The sequence below is a fragment of the Ranitomeya imitator genome, chromosome 1 (genome assembly GCF_032444005.1).
Source record: "Ranitomeya imitator isolate aRanImi1 chromosome 1, aRanImi1.pri, whole genome shotgun sequence".
NCBI classification, from domain to species: Eukaryota; Metazoa; Chordata; class Amphibia; order Anura; family Dendrobatidae; genus Ranitomeya; species Ranitomeya imitator.
The window spans coordinates 715,262,062-715,284,796 of record NC_091282.1 but is presented as its reverse complement, the minus strand read 5'-3'; the positions used below and the strand labels follow the sequence as shown (position 1 = coordinate 715,284,796).

General features: G+C 43.4%; 1 protein-coding gene across 1 annotated transcript in view; it reads left to right on the top strand.

The window, feature by feature from the left end:
* The window catches only part of RYR3 (ryanodine receptor 3), an 886,248-nt gene that overhangs the window by 360,861 nt on the left and 502,652 nt on the right, over window positions 1–22,735 (top strand). The window contains exon 25 of the mRNA XM_069732389.1: window positions 5,902–6,061. Within this exon, the coding sequence (XP_069588490.1) occupies window positions 5,902–6,061 (160 nt within the window). The remainder of the gene's footprint in view (window positions 1–5,901; window positions 6,062–22,735) is intronic.

Below are 22,735 nucleotides of genomic sequence, written 5' to 3'. Positions count from 1 at the left end.
CTTGCGGAGACGCTCCGTCTCCACAAGATAAATAACCCGGTCTATGAATACGATGCTGTGATTCCGCATGTGTTCAATGAGCACATCTGAATCACCGCGCGTACAACAGGGGGCGGCGCTTTGAGTGGGGCGGGGTATCCGCTGCATCCAAAGCGCAGAGCTTCCTGACCGTGGAAACATACCCTAAGAGCAGTGAGACTATGGAACTCTCTGCCGTATGACGTTGTAATGACTGATTCCCTACTAATATTTAAGAGGAGACTGGATATCTTTTTGAAAAGTATAATGTTACAGGGTATATACACTGATTGCCGTATGTGGAGTCGGGAAGGAATTTTTTTCCCCAATGTGGAGCTTAGTGTTTGCCGAATGGTTTTTTTTTTGCCTTCCTCTGGATAAACATGTCAGGCTATGGGTTTAACTAGATGGCCAACATTTCGGATTTTAACCCCTTCCCGACCTTTGACGCATACGCTGCGTCATGAAAGTCGGTGCCATTCCGACCCATGACGCAGCATATGCGTCATGGAAAGATCGCGTCCCTGCAGATCGGGTGAAAGGGTTAACTCCCATTTCACCCGATCTGCAGGGACAGGGGGAGTGGTAGTTTAGCCCAGGGGGGGTGGCTTCACCCCCTCGTGGCTACGATCGCTCTGATTGGCTGTTGAAAGTGAAACTGCCAATCAGAGCGATTTGTAATATTTCACCTAAAAAAATGGTGAAATATTACAATCCAGCCATGGCCGATGCTGCAATATCATCGGCCATGGCTGGACACACTAATGTGCACCCACCCCACCCCTCCGATCGCCCCCTCAGCCCCCCGATCTGTGGTCTGCTCCCCTCGGTCCTGTGCTCCGCTCCCCCGTCCTCCTGCCTGCTCCCCCCGTGCTCCAATCACACCCCCCGTGCTCCAATCAAACCCCCCCGCACTCCGATCCCCCCCGCACAGCGATCGCCCCCGCCCGCACAGCGATCCCCCCCCGTGCTCCGATCCACCCGCCCGCACAGCGATCCCCCACTCCGTGCTCCAATCCACCCCCCCCGTGTTCCGATCCATCCCCCCGTGCTCCGACGCCCCCCCCGTGCCCTGATCTCCCCCCCCTTATACTTACCTGGCCTCCCGGGGACCGTCCGTCTTCTTTCCTGGGCGCCGCCATCTTCCAAAATGGCGGGCGCATGTGCAGTTCGCCCGCCGGATCTGCCGGCCGGCAGATTCGTTCCAGAGTGAATTTTGATCACTGAGATAGGTTATATCTCAGTGATCAAAATAAAAAAAAAAAGTAAATGACCCCCCCCCCCTTTGTCACCCCCATAGGTAGGGACAATAAAAAAAATATATATTTTTTTTTTTCCACTAAGGTTTGGGTAAGAACTAGGGTTAGGGTTAGGGTTAGGGGTAGGGTTAGGGTTAGGGGTAGGGTTAGGGTTTCGGTATGTGCACACGTATTCTGGTCCTCTGCGGATTTTTCCGCTGCGGATTTGATAAATCCGCAGTGCTAAACCGCTGCGGATTTATGGCGGATTTACCATGTTTTTTCTGCGCATTTCAATGCGGTTTTACAACAGCGATTTTCTATTTGAGCAGTTGTAAAACCGCTGCGGAATCCGCAGAAAGAAGTGACATGCTGCGGAATGTAAACCGCTGCGTTTCCGTGCAGTTTTTCTGCAGCATGTGTACAGCGATTTTTGTTTCCCATAGGTTTGCATTGAACTGTAAACTCATGGGAAACTGCTGCGGATCCGCAGCGTTTTCCGCAGCGTGTGCACATACCTTTAGAATTAGGCTATGTGCACACGGTGCGGATTGGCTGCTGCGGATCCGCAGCAGAGTTCCATCAGGTTTACAGTACCATGTAAACATATGGAAAGCCAAATCCGCTGTGCCCATGGTGCGGAAAATACTGCGCGGGAACGCTGCGTTGTATTTTCCGCAGCATGTCAATTCTTTGTGCGGATTCCGCAGCGTTTTACACCTGTTCCTCAATAGGAATCCGCAGGTGAAATCCGGACAAAAAACACTGGAAATCCGCGGTAAATCCGCAGGTAAAACGCAGTGCCTTTTACCCGTGGATTTTTCAAAAATGGTGCTGAAAAATCTCATACGAATCCGCAACGTTGGCACATAGCCTTAGGGCTAGAATTGGGTTGGAATTCGGGTTGTGGTTAGGGTTAGGGGTGTGTTGGGGTTACGGGTGTGTTGGGGTTAGGGTTGTGATTAGGGTTACGGCTACAGTTGGGATAAGGGTTAGGGGTGTGTTGGAGTTAGAATTGAGGGGTTTCCACTGTTTAGGCACATCAGGGGGTCTCCAAACGCAACATGGCGCCACCATTGATTCCAGCCAATCTTGTATTCAAAAAGTCAAATGGTGCTCCCTCACTTCCGAGCCCCGACGTGCACCCAAACAGTGGTTTACCCCCACATATGGGGTACCAGCATACTCAGGACAAACTGCGCAACAATTACTGGGGTCCCATTTCTCCTGTTACCCTTGAGAAAATAAAAAATTGCTTGCTAAAACATCATTTTTGAGGAAAGAAAAATGATTTTTTATTTTCACGGCTCTGCGTTGTAAACGTCTGTGAAGCACTTGGGGGTTCAAAGTGCTCACCACATATCTAGATAAGTTCCTTTGGGGGTCTAGTTTCCAAAATGGGGTCACTTGTGGGGGGTTTCTACTGTTTAGGCACACCAGGGGCTCTGCAAACGCAACATGACGTCCGCAGACCATTCCATCAAAGTCTGCATTTCAAAAGTCACTACTTCCCTTCTGAGCCCCGACGTGTGCCCAAACAGTGGTTTACCCCCACACATGGGGTATCAGCGTACTCAGGAGAAACTGGACAACAACTTTTGGGGTCCAATTTCTCCTGTAACCCTTGGGAAAATAAAAAATTCTGGGCTAAAAAATTATTTTTGAGGAAAGAAAACGTATTTATTATTTTCACGGCTCTGTGTTATAAACTTCTGTAAAGCACTTGGAGGTTGAAAGTGCTCACCACACATCTAGATAAGTTCCTTTCGGGGTCTAGTTTCCAAAATGGGGTCACTTGTGGGGGGTTTCTACTGTTTAGCCACATCAGGGGCTCTGCAAACGCAACGTGACGCCCGAAGAGCATTCCATCAAAGTCTGCATTTCAAAACGTCACTACTTCACTTCCGAGCCCCAGCATGTGCCTAAACAGTGGTTTACCCCCACATATTGGGTATCAGCGTACTCAGGAGAAACTGGACAACAACTTTTGGGGTCAAATTTCTCCTGTTACCCTTGGAAAAATAAAAAATTGCGGGCTAAAAAATCATTTTTGAGAAAAGAATTTTTTTTTTATTTTCATGGCTCTGCGTTATAAACTTCTGTGAAGCACTTGAGGGTTCAAAGTGCTCATCACACATCTAGATTAGTTCCTTTGGGGGTCTAGTTTCCAAAATGGGGTCATTTGTGGGGGATCTCTAATGTTTAGGCACACAGGGGCTCTCCAAACGCGACATGGTGTCCGCTAATGATTGGAGCTAATTTTCCATTTAAAAAGCCAAATGGCGTGCCTTCCCTTCTGAGCCCTGCCGTGCGCCCAAACAGTGGTTTACCCCCACATATGGGGTATCAGCGTACTCAGGACAAACTGGACAACAACATTTGGAGTCCAATTTCTCCTATTACCATTGGAAAAATAGGAAATTCCAGGCTAAAAAATCATTTTTGAGAAAAGAAAAATTATTTTTTATTTTCATGGCCCTGCATTATAAACTTCTGTGAAGCACCTGGGGGTTTAAAGTGCTCAGTATGCATCTAGATAAGTTCCTTGGGGGGTCTAGTTTCCAAAATGGGGTCACTTGTGGGGGAGCTCCATAGCATAGGCACACAGGGGCTCTCCAAATGCGACATGGTGTCCGCTAACAAATGGAGCTAATTTTCCATTCAAAAAGTCAAAAGGCGCGCCTTCCCTTCCGAGCCCTGCCGTGTGCCCAAACAGTGGTTTACCCCCACATATGAGGTATCGGCGTACTCGGGAGAAATTGCTCAACAAATTTTAGGATCCATTTTATCCTATTGCCCATGTGAAAATGAAAAAATTGAGGCGAAAAGAAATTTTTTGTGAAAAAAAAGTACTTTTTCATTTTTACGGATCAATTTGTGAAGCACCTGAGGGTTTAAAGTGCTCACTAGGCATCTAGATAAGTTCCTTGGGGGGTCCAGTTTCCAAAATGGGGTCACTTGTGGGGGAGCTCCAATGTTTAAGCACACAGGGTCTCTCCAAACGCGACATGGTGTCCGCTAAAGAGTGCAGCCAATTTTTCATTCAAAAAGTCAAATGGCGCTCCTTCCCTTCCAAGCCCTGCCGTGCGCCCAAACAGTGGTTTACCCCCACATATGAGGTATCAGCGTACTCAGGACAAATCGGACAACAACTTTCGTGGTTCAGTTTGTCCTTTTACCATTGGGAAAATACAAAAATTGTTGCTGAAAAATCATTTTTGTGACTAAAAAGTTAAATGTTCATTTTTTCCTTCCATGTTGCTTCTGCTACTGTGAAGCACCTGAAGGGTTAATAAACTTCTTGAATGTGGTTTTGTGCACCTTGAGGGGTGCAGTTTTTAGAATGGTGTCACTTTTGGGTATTTTCAGCCATATAGACCCCTCAAACTGACTTCAAATGTGAGGTGGTCCCTAAAAAAAATGGTTTTGTAAATTTCGTTGTAAAAATGAGAAATCGCTGGTCAAATTTTAACCCTTATAACTTCCTAGCAAAAAAAAATTTTGTTTCCAAAATTGTGCTGATGTAAAGTAGACGTGTGGGAAATGTTATTTATTAACTATTTTGTGTCACATACCTCTCTGGTTTAACAGAATAAAAATTCAAAATGTGAAAATTGCGAAATTTTCAACATTTTCGCCAAATTTCCGTTTTTATCACAAATAAACACAGAATTTATTGACCTAAATTTACCACTAACATGAAGCCCAATATGTCACGAAAAAACTATCTCAGAACCGCTAGGATCCATTGAAGCGTTCCTGAGTTATTACCTCATAAAGGGACACTGGTCAGAATTGCAAAAAACGGCAAGGTCTTTAAGGTCAAAATAGGCTGGGTCATGAAGGGGTTAAAATCATTTTTCAAGCTGGTGTCCTAAAGTATTCTAATTTACTGAAATGATGACTTTTTGGGTTTTCATTGGCTGTAAGCCATAATCATCAACATTAACATAAATAAATACTTGAAATAGATCACTCTGTTTGTAATGACTCTATATAATATATGAGATCCACTTTTTGTATTGAAGAACTGAAATAAATGAACTTTTTCATGATATTCTAATTTAGTGAGAAGCTCCTGTATGGCACTTGTATGGCAAAGTGTTCTGTTTTTCTGATGTAGATGTCGCCACCTACTGGTGATTACATGGACACTGAAATAAAAGGAAATTGTTTCACGTTGTTTTTGTCATTTTGAGTAGCATTGTAACAATTATATATGTTTAAAATTTCCAGTTGTTGCTTTTCTTTAATTTTGCTCTAACTTTATCTATGTTAATGGAAGAAACAATAGAATTCAGTTCCATGCATGTTAGGAGTCCCTTCTATTACTTTTAATGATTGCATCATTATTATTGTTTTCACCATGTACTGCATTGGATTGGTTAGGTTGTGGTAATGACTACAGTTTCTCTCGGCAAACATTCCTATTTTTAGAATCTGAAAACTCAATTGAAATTCAGCCGAGAGCATTTTGATGTCTGAACTCCCCTGTTGGGAACAGTCAGTTTTTAATTAATTAAGCAGCGCTGCAGGAATTCTACTTCCCTTATTCATAGAGGGACAGCAATCAGACCAATGTTAGCAGCATTCACTTATAAGTTCCAGCTCTGCTAATTGGAAAACATGTATTGCCCTATTACAGCTACATGATGTCCAATGGCTACAAACCTGCTCCTTTGGACCTCTCCGATGTAAAATTATTACCAGCCCAAGAAGTTCTAGTTGATAAACTTGCCGAGAATGCGCATAACGTCTGGGCAAAAGACAGAATCAAACAAGGATGGACCTATGGCATTCAACAGGTAAGCACCACCTAATGCTTATGTTTATACATGTAGTGCTTGGTTCTAAGATTCCTATCCCACACAATTTAGGTTAAAAGGGTATTCCCATCTCCAAGATCCTACCCCAATATGTAGTAGGCGTAATAATAATATTAGCAAATACCTCCAATTAGAAATGTAGCATAGTTTTTTCTGATTTGCTGTCTTTTTCCTTGCGTGCAGGCATTGCAGGACCTCAGGTATCCATGGTTACGACCACTGATATAGTGACAGTTAGCTAGTTGCTAGTCATCATATCCATGGATACCTAAGGTCCTGCAATGCCTGCACATGTGAAAACCACATAGCAAATCAGAAAAAATGTAGAATATTTCTAATTGGAGGTATTTGCTAATATAATTATTATTGACCCTACTACATATTGAGGTAGGATATTGGAAATGGGAATAGCCCTTTAACCCCTTCATGAACTTGGGATTTTTCATTTTTCCGTGTTCGTTTTTCACTCCCCTTCTTCCCAGAGCCAAAACTTTTTTATTTTTCCGTGAATTTGGCCATGTGAGGGCTTATTTTTTGCGGGACGAGTTTTACTTTTGAACGACATCATTAGTTTTAGCATGTCATGTACTAGAAAACGGGAAAAAAATTCCAAGTGCGGTGAAATTGCAAAAAAAAGTGCAATCCCACACTTGTTTGGCTTTTCTGCTAGGTTCACTAAATGCTAAAACTGACCTGCCATTGTGATTCTCCAGGTCAGTACGAGTTCATAGACACCTAATATGACTAGGTTATTTTTTATCTAAGTGGTGAAAAAAAATTCCAAACGTTGCCAAAAAAAAAAAAAAAAAATTGCACCATTTTCCGATACTCGTAGCGTCTCCATTTTTCGTGATCTGGGGTCGGTTGAGGGCTTATTTTTTTGCGTGACGAGATGACGTTTTTAATGATAGCATTTTGGTGCAGATACGTTCTTTTGATCGCCCGTTATTGCATTTTAATGCAATGTCACGGCAACCTAAAAAACGTAATTCTGGTGTTTCGAATTTTTTTCTCGCTATGCCGTTTAGCGATCAGGTTAATGCTTTTTTTTAATTGATAGATCGGGGGCGATTCTGAGCGCGACGATATCAAATATGTGTAGATTTGATTTTTTTTTTAATTGATTTATTTTGATTGGGGCGAAAGGGGGGTGATTTAAACTTTTATATTTTTTTTATTTTTTTCACATTTTTTTAACTTTTTTTTTTTTACTTTTGCCATGCTTCAATAGCCTCCATGGGAGGCTAGAAGCAGGCACAGCACGATCGGCTCTGCTACATAGCAGCGATCTGCTGATCGCTGCTATGTAGCAGAAATGGAGGTGTGCTGTGAGCGCCGACCACAGGGTGGCGCTCACAGCCACCGGTCATCAGTAACCATAGAGGTCTCTAGGACCTCTAAGGTTACCATCCTGATGCATCGACGACCCCCGATCATGTGACGGGGTCGGCGATGATGTCATTTCCGGCCGCCCGGCCGGAAGCGGTAGTTAAATGCCGCTGTCTGCGTTTGACAGCGGCATTTAACTAGTTAATAGGTGCGGGCAGATCGCAATTCTGCCCGCGCCTATTACGGGCACATGTCAGCTGTTCAAAACAGCTGGCATGTCCCGGCTTTGATGCGGGCTCACTGCGGAGCCCTGCATCAAAGCAGGGGATCTGACCTCGGACGTACTATCCCGTCCGAGGTCAGATAGGGGTTAAGTTTAAAGTATGGTATTGTATGGTACCTGAACGAGGTAGTCATGGGCGAGTTGCTGCTTCTGCTCACTCTTGCACCCAGTTCTGGTGTGCTGCTCTGTGTGTGCACTTACTTTTAAGCCTCCACTGGCTACATGCTTTCATCTCCCAGAACCTACACAGCACACAGTCCAGAGGACACTGAAATCTTTAAAGCAGTCAAACTTTTACTTGTCAGCTTAAGGTCATTACAATCATATAGGATAGAGCACAACGGGTTATAATCTTTCCTTACAGGTACCGGATTTAACTTCAGCCCTAGTTCTCAGTCTGGGTAGAGCATCACTCTTGCTATCTCCTTTAGCACTAGGAATTCTTCTCCACCATAGGCAGTGCACCCGGATTCCATCATCTCCCACCTCTAAGGCCGGCGTCACACACAGCGTAAAACAATACGGTCCGTATATTACGGCCGTAATACGCTGAAAAGTCCCGAAAAAAGTGGTCCGTAGCTCCTCCGTAGGCAGGGTGTGTCAGCGTTTTTTGCGCATGGCATCCTCCGTATGTAATCCGTATGGCATCCGTACTGCGTGGTTTTCTCGCAGGCTAGCAAAACCAACATACCGCTATAGAAGTGATCCATGTGTCCCAAAAAGAAAAGAAAATATATATATACTGTCTATATATATATATATATATATATATATATATATATGTGTGTGTGTCAGTAGACACATATATTAGAGAGAAAAGCCGGTAATTCAGTGCGGTGTACAGTAAAATCACACTGACAGCTTACAGTAGAATAGGTAGAATAAATGTGTACACATAGAATAGGTATATATATATATATATGTCAGTGAGACACATATATGTATATATATTAATATTTATTCCAGCGCTAGACAGCTTGAAAGCCGGTAATTCAATTACCGGCTTTTTCCTTCTCCTTCCTAAAACCCGACATGATTTGAGACATGGTTTACATACAGTAAACCATGTCTTCTCTCCATTTTTTTTGCAGATTCCACACTACTAATGTCAGTAGTGTGTATCTGCAAAATTTGGCCGTTCTAGCTCTTAAAATAAAGGGTTAAATGGCGGAAAAAATTGGCGTGGGCTCCCGCGCAATTTTCTCCGCCAGAGTAGTAAAGCCAGTGACTGAGGGCAGATATTAATAGCCTGGAGAGGGTCCACGGTTATTGGCCCCCCCCTGGCTAAAAATATCTGCCCCCAGCCACCCCAGAAAAGGCACATCTGGAAGATGCGCCTATTCTGGCACAATAGCAAGGTGGCATTAACCCTTCATTACCCCATATCCCACCGCTACACGGGAATGGGAAGAGAGTGGCCAAGTGCCAGAATAGGCGCATCTTCCAGATGTGCCTTTTCTGGGGTGGCTGGGGGCAGATATTTTCAGCCAGGGGGGGGCCAATAACCGTGGACCCTCTCCAGGCTATTAATATCTGCCCTCAGTCACTGGCTTTACTACTCTGGCGGAGAAAATTGCGCGGGAGCCCACGCCAATTTTTTCCGCCATTTAACCCTTTATTTTAAGAGCTAGAACGGCCAAATTTTGCAGATACACACTACTGACATTAGTAGTGTGGAATCTGCAAAAAAAATGGAGAGAAGACATGGTTTACTGTATGTAAACCATGTCTCAAATCATGTCGGGTTTTAGGAAGGAGAAGGAAAAAGCCGGTAATTGAATTACCGGCTTTCAAGCTGTCTAGCGCTGGAATAAATATTAATATATATACATATATGTGTCTCACTGACATATATATATATATATACCTATTCTATGTGTACACATTTATTCTACCTATTCTACTGTAAGCTGTCAGTGTGATTTTACTGTACACCGCACTGAATTACCGGCTTTTCTCTCTAACAGCGCTGCATATTTCTCGCAAGTCACACTGCTTGTCCGTGTGTAATCCGTATTTTTCACGCTTCCATAGACTTTCATTGGCGTATTTCTTGCGCAGTACGGTGACAAACGCAGCATGCTGCGATTTTGTACGGCCGTAGAAAGCCGTATAATACCGATCAGTAAAATACGGCAAATAGGAGCAGGGGCATAGAGAATAATTGTGCCGTATTTTTTGCGAGTTTTACGGACGTAGATTCTGCGCTCTTACGTCCATAAAACTCGCATGTGTGACGGCGGCCTAAGAGTTTGTGTTCATCTTTCATTGCAACTCTACTGACTTAGTGCGACCAAAGGCCCAGATATCCATCTCGGGATTCCCAGGCCGACAGATGGATTAGCACAGAAGGGTTCATTGGCAATCTACTGCACCGAGTAACTGGCTCACGTGTCCCTAACAGCCTATTGCCTATGACCATTGCTGTCACTTCACCACACTTTCTCTAACTGAACTTGACACTTCCTTCACTTGGCACTAACTCTCAGCTTCCCCTCCCTAATCTGGGGTAATTCTTCTGTTTTGACTTTTATTTTTTTCACTAAGCCATTTACCGATCTGATAATTTTTTTTATAACTTGATAGATTGGGCGATTCTGAATGCGGCAATGCTAAATATGTGTATTAATTTTTTTAATTGTTTTATTTTGAATGGGGCAAAGGAGGGGTGATTTTAACTCCTTAATCCCATATGACGTACTATCCCGTTGAGGTGACCTTGAACTTAATTCCCAGTGACAGGATAGTACGTCATATGCGATGGGCATAGCGGCCGATCGCAGTCGGGTGTCAGCAGACTATCGCAGCTGACACTCGGCACTATGTGCCAAGAGTGGTCACGGACTGCCCCTGGCACATTAACCCCCAGAACACTGCGATCAAACATGATCACTGCATTCCGGCGGTACAGGGAGGCATTGCGCAGGGAGTGGGCTCCCTGCATGCTTCCCTGAGACCCTCGGTACAAGGCGATGTGCTCACCTTGTACCTAGTGTCTCCTCCCTGCAGGCCCCGGATCCAAAATGGCCGCGGGGCTACTTCCGGGTCCTGCAGGGAGGTGGCTTACAAGCGCCTGCTCAGAGCAAGCGCCTGTAAGCCTGAAGCCCTGCATGTCAGATCGCTGATCTGACACAGTGCTCTGCAATGTGTCAGATCAGCGATCTGACCCTATAACATGATGCCTTCCCGGGGCAATGTTATGAAGTAAAAAAAAAAATATTCACATGTGTAAAAAATAAAAAAAATAAATTCCTAAATAAAGAAAAAAAAATATATTGTTCCCATAAATACGGTAAATTTCTTTATCTAAATAATGAAAAAACAATAAAAGTACACATATTTAGTATCGCTGCGTTCGTAACAACCCCACCAATAAAACTGTCCCGCTAGTTAACCCCTTCAGTGAACGCGGTAAAAAAAAAAAACGAGGCAAAAAACGCTTTATTATCACACCACCGAACAAAAAGAGGAATAACACGCGATCAAAAAGACGGATATACATAACCATGGTAACGCTGAAAACGTCATCTTGTCCCGCAAAAAATGAGCCACAATACAGCATCATCAGCGAAAAAAAAAAAAAATAGAATCCTCAGAATAAAGCGATGCAAAAATAATAATTTTTTCTATAAAATAGTTTTTATCGTATAAAAGCTCCAAAACATATAAAAAGATATAAATGAAGTATCGCTGTAATCGTACTGACCGAAAGAATAAAACTGCTTTATCAATTTTACCAAAAGTGGAACGGTATAAACCCCCCCCACCTCTCCCCCTCCAAAAAGAAATTCATGAATAGCTGGTTTTTGGTAATTCTGCCTCACAAAAATCGGAATAAAAAGTGATCCAAAAATGCCACGTGCCCAAAAATGGTACCAATAAAAACGTCAACTCGTGCCGCAAGAAAACAAGACCTCACATGACTCTCTGGACCGAAATATGGAAAAATTATAGCTCTCAAAATGTGGAGACGCAAAAACTATTTTTTGCAATAAAAAGCGTCTTTTAGTCTGTGACGGCTGTCAATCATAAAAATCCGCTAAAAACATGCTATAAATGGTAAATCAAACCCCCCTTCATCACCCCCTTAGTTAGGGAAAAATAATAAAATTAAAAAAAATTATTTTTTTTCATTTTCCCATTAGGGTTAGGGCTAGGGTTAGGGCTAGGATTAGGGCTAAGGTTAGGATTAGGATTAGGGTTAGGGCTAGGTTTAGGGCTAGGGTTATGGTTAGGGGTAGAGGGTAGGGTTATGGTTAGAGATAGGGCTAGAGCTAGGGTTAGGGCTGGGGCTAGGGTTAGGGCTAGGGTTGGGGCTAGGGTTAGGGTTTCAGTTAGAATTGGGGGTTTCCACTGTTTAGGCACATCAGGGGCTCTCCAAACCCGACATGGCGTCCGATCTCAATTCCAGCCATTTCTGCATTGAAAAAGTAAAACAGTGCTGCTTCCCTTCTGAGCTCTCACGTGCGTCCAAACAGGGGTTTACCCCAACATATGGGGTATCAGTGGACAAATTGGACAACAACTTTTGGGGTCCAATTTCTCTTGTTACCCTTGGGAAAATAAAAATTTGGGGGGCTAAAAAAATGATTTTTTATTTTCATGGCTCTGCATTATAACCTGTAGTGAAACACTTGGGGGTTCAAAGTTCTCACAACACATCTAGATGAGTTCCCTGGGGGGTCTAGTTTCCAAAATGGTGTCACTTGTGGGGGGTTTCTACTGTTTAGGTACATTAGGGGCTCTGCAAACGCAATGTGACGCCTGCCATTCCATCTAAGTCTGCATTCCAAATGGCGCTCCTTCTCTTCCGAGCTCTGCCATGCGCCCAAACGGTGGTTCCCCCCCCCATATATGGGGTAACAGCATACTCAAAATAAATTGGACAACAACATTTGGGGTCCAATTACTCCGGTTACCCTTGGGAAAATACAAAACTGGGGGCAAAAAAATATTTTTTGTGGGAAAAAAAATAATTTTTATTTTCACGGCTTTGCGTTATAAACTGTAGTGAAACACTTGGGGGTTCAAAGCTATCACAACACATCTAAATAAGTTCATTAGGGGGTCTACTTTCCAAAATTGTGTCACTTTTAGGGGGCTTCAATGTTTAGGCACATCAATGGCTCTCCAAACACAACATGGCGTCCCATCTCAATTCCAGTCAATTTTGCATTGAAAAGTCAAACGCGCTACTTCCCTTCCGAGCTCTGCCATGCGCCCAAACAGTGGTTTATCCCCACATATGGGGTATCAGCGTACTCAGGACAAATTGCACAACAACTTTTGGGGTCCAATTTCTTCTCTTACTTCTGGGAAAATAAAAAATTGGGGGGCGAAAAGTTCATTTTTGTGAAAAAATATGATTTTTTATTTTTACGGCTCTGCATTATAAACTTCTGTGAAGCATTTGGTGGGTCAAAGTGCTCACCACACATCTAGATAAGTTCCTTAGGGGGTCTACTTTCCAAAATGGTGTCACTTGTGGGGGGTTTCAATGTTTAGGCATATCAGTGGCTCTCCAAACGCAACATGGCGTCCCATCTCAATTCCTGTCAATTTTGCATTGAAAAGTCAAACGGCGCTCCTTCCCTTCCGAGCTCTGCCATGCACCCAAACAGTGGTTTACCCCCACATACGGGGTATCAGCATACTCAGGACAAATTGTACAACAAATTTTGGGGTCCATTTTCTCCTGTTACCCTTGGTAAAATAAAACAAATTGGAGCTGAAGTAAATTTTGTGTGAAAAAAAGTTAAATGTTTAATTTTATTTACACATTCCAAAAATTCCTGTGAAACACCTGAAGGGTTAATAAACTTCTTGAATGTGGTTTTGAGCACTTTGAGGGGTGAAGTTTTTAGAATGATGTCACACTTGGTTCTTTTCTATAATATAGACCCCTCAAAATGACTTCAAATGAGATGTGGTCCCAAAAAAAAAATGGTGGAGCAAAAATGAGAAATTGCTGGTCAACTTTTAACCCTTACAACTCCCTAACAAAAAAAAATGTTGGTTCCAAAATTGTGCTGATGTAAAGTAGACTTGTGGGAAATGTTACTTATTAAGTATTTTGTGTGACATATCTCTGTGATTTAAGGGCATAAAAATGCAAAGTTGGAAAATTGCAAAATTTTCAAAATTTTCGCCAAATTTCCATTTTTTTCACAAATAAATGCAAGTCTTATTGAAGAAATTTTATCACTATCATGTAGTACAATATGTCACGAGAAAACAGTGTCAGAATCATCAGGATCTTTTGAAGCGTTCCAGAGTTATAACCTCATAAAGGGAAAGTGGTCAGAATTGTAAAAATTGGCCCGGTCTTTAACAAGCAAACTACCCTTGGGGCTTAAGGGGTTAACTTTTAAAGCATTTTTTAAAAAACATTTTGCTACTTCCTTCAATAGTCTCCATGGGAGACTAGAAGCTGCGATGATCGCTTGTGCTGCATAGAGCATGGCTTCAACCCTGTTCTATGTAGCAGAAATGCTCCCTTGCTAAGACCACCGATGGGTGGGTTTAGTGATGCGCTTCCGGCGCGATCACATTAAATGCCGCTGTCAGTAATTGACAGCAACATTTAACAGATGAACAGCCGTGGGTGGATCGCGATTCCACCTTTGGCTGTTAATGGCACATGTCAGGTGTTAAAATCAGCTGACATGTGCCAGGAAAGATGTGGGCTCAGCGCCTGAGACCACATCAAAGGGAGAGACACGACATGCTCAGTATATGTACAGCGTATGTCGTGAAGGGGTTAAAAGAAGAGTTAGTGCATTTATCATGAAATGGTGTAAAAACATTTGACTGAAAACTTCTTTGACATCTTCTCCTCTTTAGTGGACACCTGGCCCTTCTCGAGTAAGGACCCAGAGCAGTAATTGACAGTTGAATATTCTGGACCACCTGTCTCGCTGTGGCCCTGCTTCCTTCGGTTGGCCCCTGCTTTATGGGACTCAACCCTTCAGCTCACGCCTCCTACCTGATCATGCAGTTTAACCATTTCACGGCCCTCCTGGCGATCCTTATGGGCCTCTTCTGGCCTTTTCAGAGATTCTTTAGAAGTCATCCTCTTTTCATCAAAGGGGTCACTGATCTTCGAAGTTTGCACAAATCCTACAGAGGCCTCTTTGGCCCACTTCTGCCAGGCTCTCAGCCACAGTACTTTTCGGTCCCCCTCCCTCACATCATCATTGGTGTGAGGAAGTACCACGACCATCGCTTTCCAGCCCCTTTGGCACTCACATTTGATGAACTCCACGATCTTGCCCAGATACAGACTGTGGAGTCGGGAAGGAAAGTACTTTCGCTATACCACATCACTGCTCACACAGACCTCGTGCCCAGTCCACTCCTCTTCTAGGAACCAAAACCCCTTCTTGATGTCGAACTCTATTACATGACCTCTGGACAGGGCATTTTCTACTGCCTCATGTCAGGCACTGTTAGGCCCCTCCAGCCACCTCTTCAAGTAAAAATCGGTCCACTTACTATGGGACAGCAAGTTGACCATCTCGGGTGAATGTTCAGTCACCCACCTCAGTCTTTAGAGGGGCTGTCAGTCAGCGGGGAGTTGAGGAAGTCCTGCTCTAACTCCTGCCAGGTAATATGAGGGAACTTCCTCTGATGTCAGGCCCAACCTCTGTCATCTCCTCCACAGGAACTGAGCTGAGGCCGGAACGGGGACCAGCCATGTTGGGGCGTGTTCGCCCTCTCCAGGGAGGGAGGTTCCCAAGCTGGTGGTCTTCTCTCCCTCAGCTGAGGGAACCTCTTCTTCTGGCAGCCGGCTCTAACTAAACATGACACTTCCTGAGCTTGGCACTAACATTTAGCTCCCCTCCCTAATCTGGACCTGCCATCAGGGCTGGTTTTAGACAAAGTGATGCCAAGGGTCCTTGTTTCCCGGCATCTTTACTCTGGCTGAGGAAGAATTATGGGTACAATAGACAGATACAGTATAATGCAGGTCCCATATTGTACATATAGTATAATGCAGTCCCCATGGTTCTTGATAAAATATAATACAGCCCCCTCAGAGTATAATGCAGCCCCCCACGCACAGTATAATGCAGCCCCCCACACACAGTATAATGCAGCCCTCCTACACACAATATAATGCAGCCCCACAAACACACATTATAATGCAGCCCCCACACACAGTATAATGCAGCCGCCCTCACTCAGTGTAATGCAGACCCACAAACACAGTATAATAGTGCAGCCTCCCCATACACAGTATATTGCAGGCCCCACACATAGTATAGTGCAGTCTCCCCGCACACAGTATAGTGCAGCCCACACACACAGAATAATGCAGCCCCCCCACACAGTATAATGCAGCTCCCCACTCAGTATAATGCAGCCCCCACAAACAGCATAGTGCATTCCTCCACACACAGTATAGTGCAGCCTCCCCACACACATATATAGTGCAGCCTCCCCATACGCAGTATAGTACAGCCTCCAAACACACAGTATAATGCAGCCCCCCAATAGCACAGTATGATGCAACCCCTCCACTCACAGTATAATCCAGCTCCCACAAACACAGTATAATAGTGCAGCCCTCACACACAGTGTAGTGCAGCCTCCCCAAACACAGTGTAATGCAGTCCCCACACAAAGTATAATGCAGCCCCCACCTACACACAGTATAATGCTGCCCCCCACTCACAGTATAATCCAGCCCCCACAAACACAGCATAGTGCATCCCCCACAGACAGTATAGTGCAGCCTCCCACACACAGTATAGTGCAGGCTCCCCACACACGGTATAGTGCAGCCTCCCCACACACATTATATTTCAGCCCCACACACACAGTATAGTGCAGCCCCCACACACAGTATAGTGCAGCCCCTACACAGTATTGTGCAGCCCCCACACAAAGTATAGTGCAGCCTCACCACACACAGTATAGTTCAGCCTCCCCACACACAGTATAGTGCAGCCTTCCCACACACAGTATAGTGCAGATACAAATACACATACACATACCCACAATACTTAACTCTACTACTCATTCCCCCATGTCTCTAGCTTCTGCAGCGCATCTCATTAGCTCCGCTGCTGACACACGCTGAGTCAAAAGCAGAGGAGGAGTGATGGGAGATGGAGCATCATCTGACGCTCTCTCCTCCATCACTGCTTTCAACTTAATTCCAAAAGGCTGAATGTGGGGGACCGGCATCAGGCCCCTTAGCGGCCACTGGCTGGGGCCCCTGGAGGAGTGGGGACCCTAGGCATCTGCCTGGTCTGCCTGCCCCTAACACCGACCCCGCCTGCTATTACAGTTAACCTTGTTTAGGTTAAACTGTAGCCCCAGAGGGTTTTCCCTATTGGATTATGTATATTAATATAAACACATTTAACCACTTGGGGTGTCAGAGTGTAGAACCCCATCTCCATCACTCCTATAGTATGATAATTATGCTGCTTCCATAGACAGACTTCTGAAAATGTTTACCATTAATCTGTCTTTCTGAATAGAACTCTTAGCAGTTGTGTGTCATTTACCCTACAAGAGATAGAAATTCCAGAAGTGCCCAGCTCCCATTACATTAACCCCTTCATGACCAGAGCTTTTCTTGGTTTTGCGTTTTCATTTTTCCCTTCCCTTCTTCCCAGAGCTATAACTTGTTTATTTTTCCATCAGTATGGCTATTTTTTGCGGGACGAGTTGTGCTTTTGAATGACACCATTGGTTTTACCATGTTGTGTACTAGAAAACGGGAAAAAAATCCAAGTTCAGTGAAATTGCAAAAAAAGTGCAATCCCACACTTGTTTTTTGTTTGACTTTTTTGCTAGGTTCACTAAATGCTAAAACTGACCTGCCATTATGATTCTCCAGGTCATTACGAGTTCATTGACAGCAAACGTGTTTAGGTTCTTTTTAATATACCGTAAGTGGTGAAAAAAAATTCCAAACTTTGCTAAAAAAATAAATAGAAAAATGCTCCATTTTCCAATACCTGTAGCGTCTCCACTTTTTGTGATCTCTGGTTGGGTGAGGGCTTATTTTTTGCATGCCAAGCTGACGTTTTTAATGATACGATCTTTTGGTCACCCGTTATTGCATTTTAATGCAATGTTGCGGCAACCAAAAAAAATGTAATTCTGGGGTTTTGATTTTTTTCTAACTATGCCATTTAGCGATCAGGTTAACCCTTTTTTTATATTGATAGATCTGGTGATTCTGAACACGGCGATACCAAATATGTGTATGTTTGATTTTATTTTTATTGTTTTATTTTGAATGGGGGTGAAGGGGGGGTGATTTGAACTTTTATTTTTTTTAATTTTTTTATATTTTTAAACACATTTTTTGTTTTAGTTTAGCCATGCTTCAATAGTCTCCATAGGAGACTAGAAGCTGGCACAACTCGATCGGCTCTGCTACATAGAGGCGATGGTCAGATCGCCTATATGTAGTAGAATTGCTGACTTGCTATGTGTGCCGACTACTTGGTGGTGCTCACAGCAATCTAGCAGTGACAGAGGCCTCCAGGAGACCTCGGGTTGTCATGCTGACACACCGGTGACCCGCGATCACATGACGCAGGTCACCGGTGTGCGTATTTCCGGAGTGATTGCCGGAAGCGCCATTTAAATGCTGCTGTCAGAGTTTGACAGCGGCATTTAACTAGTTAATAGCAGCAGGTGGATCGCGATTCCACCCTCGGCTATTGCGGGCACATGTCAGTGGTTTAAAACAACTGACATGTCCCGGAAAAGATGTGGGCTTACGTCCGGAGCCCACATCAAATTGAAGGATAACAACATCTGCATACTATTACGCCCAAAGTCGGAAAAGGGTTAAAGGACATCACTGTTATAAGAGGCCGTTTCAGATATGCAATTCTTTGTCATGCCAATTGCAAAAAAAATCATAAGTCTATTCTCACGAAATACAAACATTATTTATTCCTCACAGTGAACAATATTAAAAAGGGAAAATTAACAGAGGGCGCTCCATGATTCCTCTTTTTTATTTTTAGCTATGGGCCTCGGAATGAAACAAGACAAAATAAAAGATAGAGGAATAAAAATACCAGAATATAGAAGTTTTTTCGAATTGTCAACTTTATTGTACAGTTCATACAAGAACAACGTGTTATGTACACCGCTTGATATACCGTACTCAGCAAATCAAACTCAAAAAACAGTGTGAAATTGCTATTTTTTTCTAGCCTCCCTAAGAAAAAAAACTAAATTATAATGTATAATCTACTATATAATTGTCTAAGGGTCACTTCCGTTTGTCTGTCTGTCTGTCTGTCTTTCTGTTTGTCTGTCTTTCTGTCACGGATATTCATTGGTCGCGGCCTCTGTCTGTCATGGCAATCCAAGTCACTGATTGATCGCGTCAAAACAGCCACGACCAATCAGCGACGGGCACAGTCTGGAATAAAATGTCCGCTCCTTAATCCCCACAGTCAGTGCCTGGCGCCCGCATACTCCCCTCCGGTCACCGCTCACACAGGGTTAATCCCGGCGGTAACAGACCGAGTTATGCCGCGGGTAACGTTACCGCTGCTATTAAACCTGTGTGTCCTCAACTTTTTACTATTGATGCTGTCTATGCGGCATCAATAGTAAAAAAAATGTAATGTTAAAAATAATAAAAAAAACAAAAAACCTGTTATACTCACCCTCCGTTGTTCGCCGAGCTGCTCGCGCCGGCTGCCATCTTCCGTTCCCGGCGATGCATTGCGAAATTACCCAGAAGACTTAGCGGTCTCGCGAGACCGCTAAGTCATCTGGGTAATTTCGCAATGCATCCTGCTAACTATTTTTTTTATTATTTTTTTAACAGGGTTATGGCGCTATATACTGCGTGGGCTGTGTTATATACTACGTTACTGCTATATACTGCGTGGGCAGTGTTATATACTACGTGGCTGCTATATACTGTGTGGACAGTGTTATATACTACGTGGCTGCTATATACTGCGTGGGCTGTGTTATATACTATGTGGCTGCTATACACTGCGTGGGCTGTGTTATATACTACGTTACTGCTATATACTGCGTGGGCAGTGTTATATACTACGTGGCTGCTATATACTGCGTGGGCTGTGTTATATACTACGTGGCTGCTATATACTGCGTGGGCTGTGTTATATACTACGTGGCTGCTATATACTGCGTGGGCTGTGTTATATACTACGTGGCTGCTATATACTGCGTGGGCTCTGTTATATACTACGTGGCTGTTATATACTGTGTGGACAGTGTTATATACTACGTGGCTGCTATATACTGCGTGGGCTGTGTTATATACTATGTGGCTGCTATATACTGCGTGGGCTGTGTTATATACTACGTTACTGCTATATACTGCGTGGGCAGTGTTATATACTACGTGGCTGCTATATACTGCGTGGGCAGTGTTCTATACTACGTGGCTGCTATATACTGCGTGGGCTGTGTTATATACTATGTGGCTGCTATATACTGCGTGGGCTGTGTTATATACTACGTTACTGCTATATACTGCGTGGGCAGTGTTATATACTACGTGGCTGCTATATACTGCGTGGGCTGTGTTATATAGTATGTGGCTGCTATATACTGCGTGGGCTCTGTTATATACTACGTGGCTGCTATATACTGCGTGGGCTGTGTTATATACTACGTGGCTGCTATATACTGCGTGGGCAGTGTTATATACTACGTGGCTGCTATATACTGTGTGGGCAGTGTTATATACTACGTGGCTGCTATATACTGCGTGGGCTGTTATATACTACATGGCTGCTATATACTGCATGGGCAGTGTTATATACTGCGTGGCTGCTATATACTGCGTGGGCTGTGCTATATATTACGTGGCCAGTGTTATTTACTGCGTCGCCTGTGTTATATACTACGTCGCCTGTGTTATATACTGCGTGGCTGCTATATACTGTGTGGGCTGTGTTATATACTACGTGGTCACTGTTATATATTGCGTCGCCTGTATTAACGCATCGGGTATTCTACAATATGTGTGTATATAGCAGCCACATAGTATATAGCACAGGCCACGTAGTATTTGTATGCTATATACTACATGGCTCCTATTTACTACGTGGCCTGTGCTATATACTATGTGGCTGCTATATACATACATAAATACATATTCCACTTTTGTGCGCAGTTAGACAAGAGCTGTTGCCTACTGAGTGGCACACTATTCAAGTGTCTATTAAGCGATTGATGGCAATCTCAGGACCCAGCTTTGGAGTCCAGGTCCTAACACTCCCACCAATCTGCAGCCTCTTAAAGTGCCTGCTAAATATAAAAATAAAACTGGAAGAAAATTTAGTTACTGTACTCTTTAATCAAATAGCACAGATACATAAGATATAGTGAAAGTTAAAATAGTAACATTAACTAATAAAAACAAATCAAATTTCTCTTAGTAGTAGTACATTATTAGTACCAATTCGTGGTGTTTTGGCAGTCGCTTATCTCATTCTGTGCCTCTGAAAACAAAACCCATTGAATCCCCTCGATATATTTGTATAAGTTGTGTGAAACCACAGAGGGATTGCAAGCCTAATATTCCCTATATCTGATAATGCTTTCGAATTCTAGTTTTTAATAGACCTGAGGTGCATGTGGCATATGGGATATTACACAATGAATGAGTTAGCCCTGACTCAACGGACTATTACCTTAGTGTGGGAAATGTTCTCAGCTCCTGCCCTTCCCACATAATTCCCATCCCTAGATTTGACCTGACTAAGATTCAGGTTGCCACTACCACCTCAGCTTCCAGTGCCCCTTCCATCATGGCTGACACAGTCAACAACATAGCTAGGCAATTGAAATGTGTCTTACATTTCCTCCGATGCCAAATCATCTGAGTGCATAGGTTTAGAGTTCACCACTTCCAATAAATGAACACAAACAAGGTTTTGTGAAGTATCTTACTAAGCCCCTCGAGGGCTGCGGCTTAAGGGACTATGGGTCTGAACAGCAGAGGTGCCATTGACTGCATTGTAAAAGATTTACTGTTACTGTGGAAGAGGAGACTAAAAATGCAGAACACTGTCTCAAACTGACAATGTCGCTGCCAGGGGTAGCATCACCCAGCTGTGAATAAGATAAGTGATGTGATATCTATTGCGTTTCAACCTCCTATTCCTCCCCACTAATACACAGTCCGAAGGCAAAGAAGGCCAAATAGAACCTGGTGGCAGTGGTGTGCATTCTTAACCATGGTGCTCCCCCGTTCATTGCCATTGCCACTTTTTATTTTACCATGCATTTTGTACAACACTCAGATTAACCTTTCACTTACCGTACCTTTGAACATTTTTCCACCCCTTTTATTAAACTCTTGCTGAAAAGATCTGAACAAGAAACGCTAGATAGGTTCACATATGTAAAGCAAAATGAGTCAGTGAGTCGCAGTAAAGCTGTGGCATGTAGGGTTGTCTATTTGAACCAGTAAAATAGGTGTGCAAAAACAAACCCACCTTCCCAAAAGGGATGTAAGAAGAAATGCTCGGTAGGTGCATGGCAAAAAAGCCTGCACCTGCATCTAAGCTATGTATTGGTGTGACGTGTAAGAAAGTACAATTTGACTAGTAAAACAGGCATGCAAAAAAAAAACGGTTTGTGACACTTATGTGATATAGACATTTAAATGTCTGGATCTTCGGGAATTTTTTTATGCATTAAAAAAAACTATTGTTGACCCTTCACAAAAAGGATTGTATGAAAATGGAAAAACTCAGTACAGTCACTTGTAACAAGCAAGCACATCTCTAATTGTCTGAGTGACACTGATTTCAGATTTTTTTTCTGTGAAATACATTATTCTGGTTTCTGCTGCTTTTCTAGTGCATTAAGAATGCAGAAATAAAGAGTAATTTCATTGCAGCAGGACAAATGCCAGCTACACAATATCACTGATCAATCACACGAAGTCTGTTGGTGCTAGCTGGCACCTCTCCTATCTCTCTCTCTACCCTATCAATTGAATATTTGTACTATTCGCAGACTATTATATTTATCTTTTTCATTATTTGACCAATGTTTCAAGA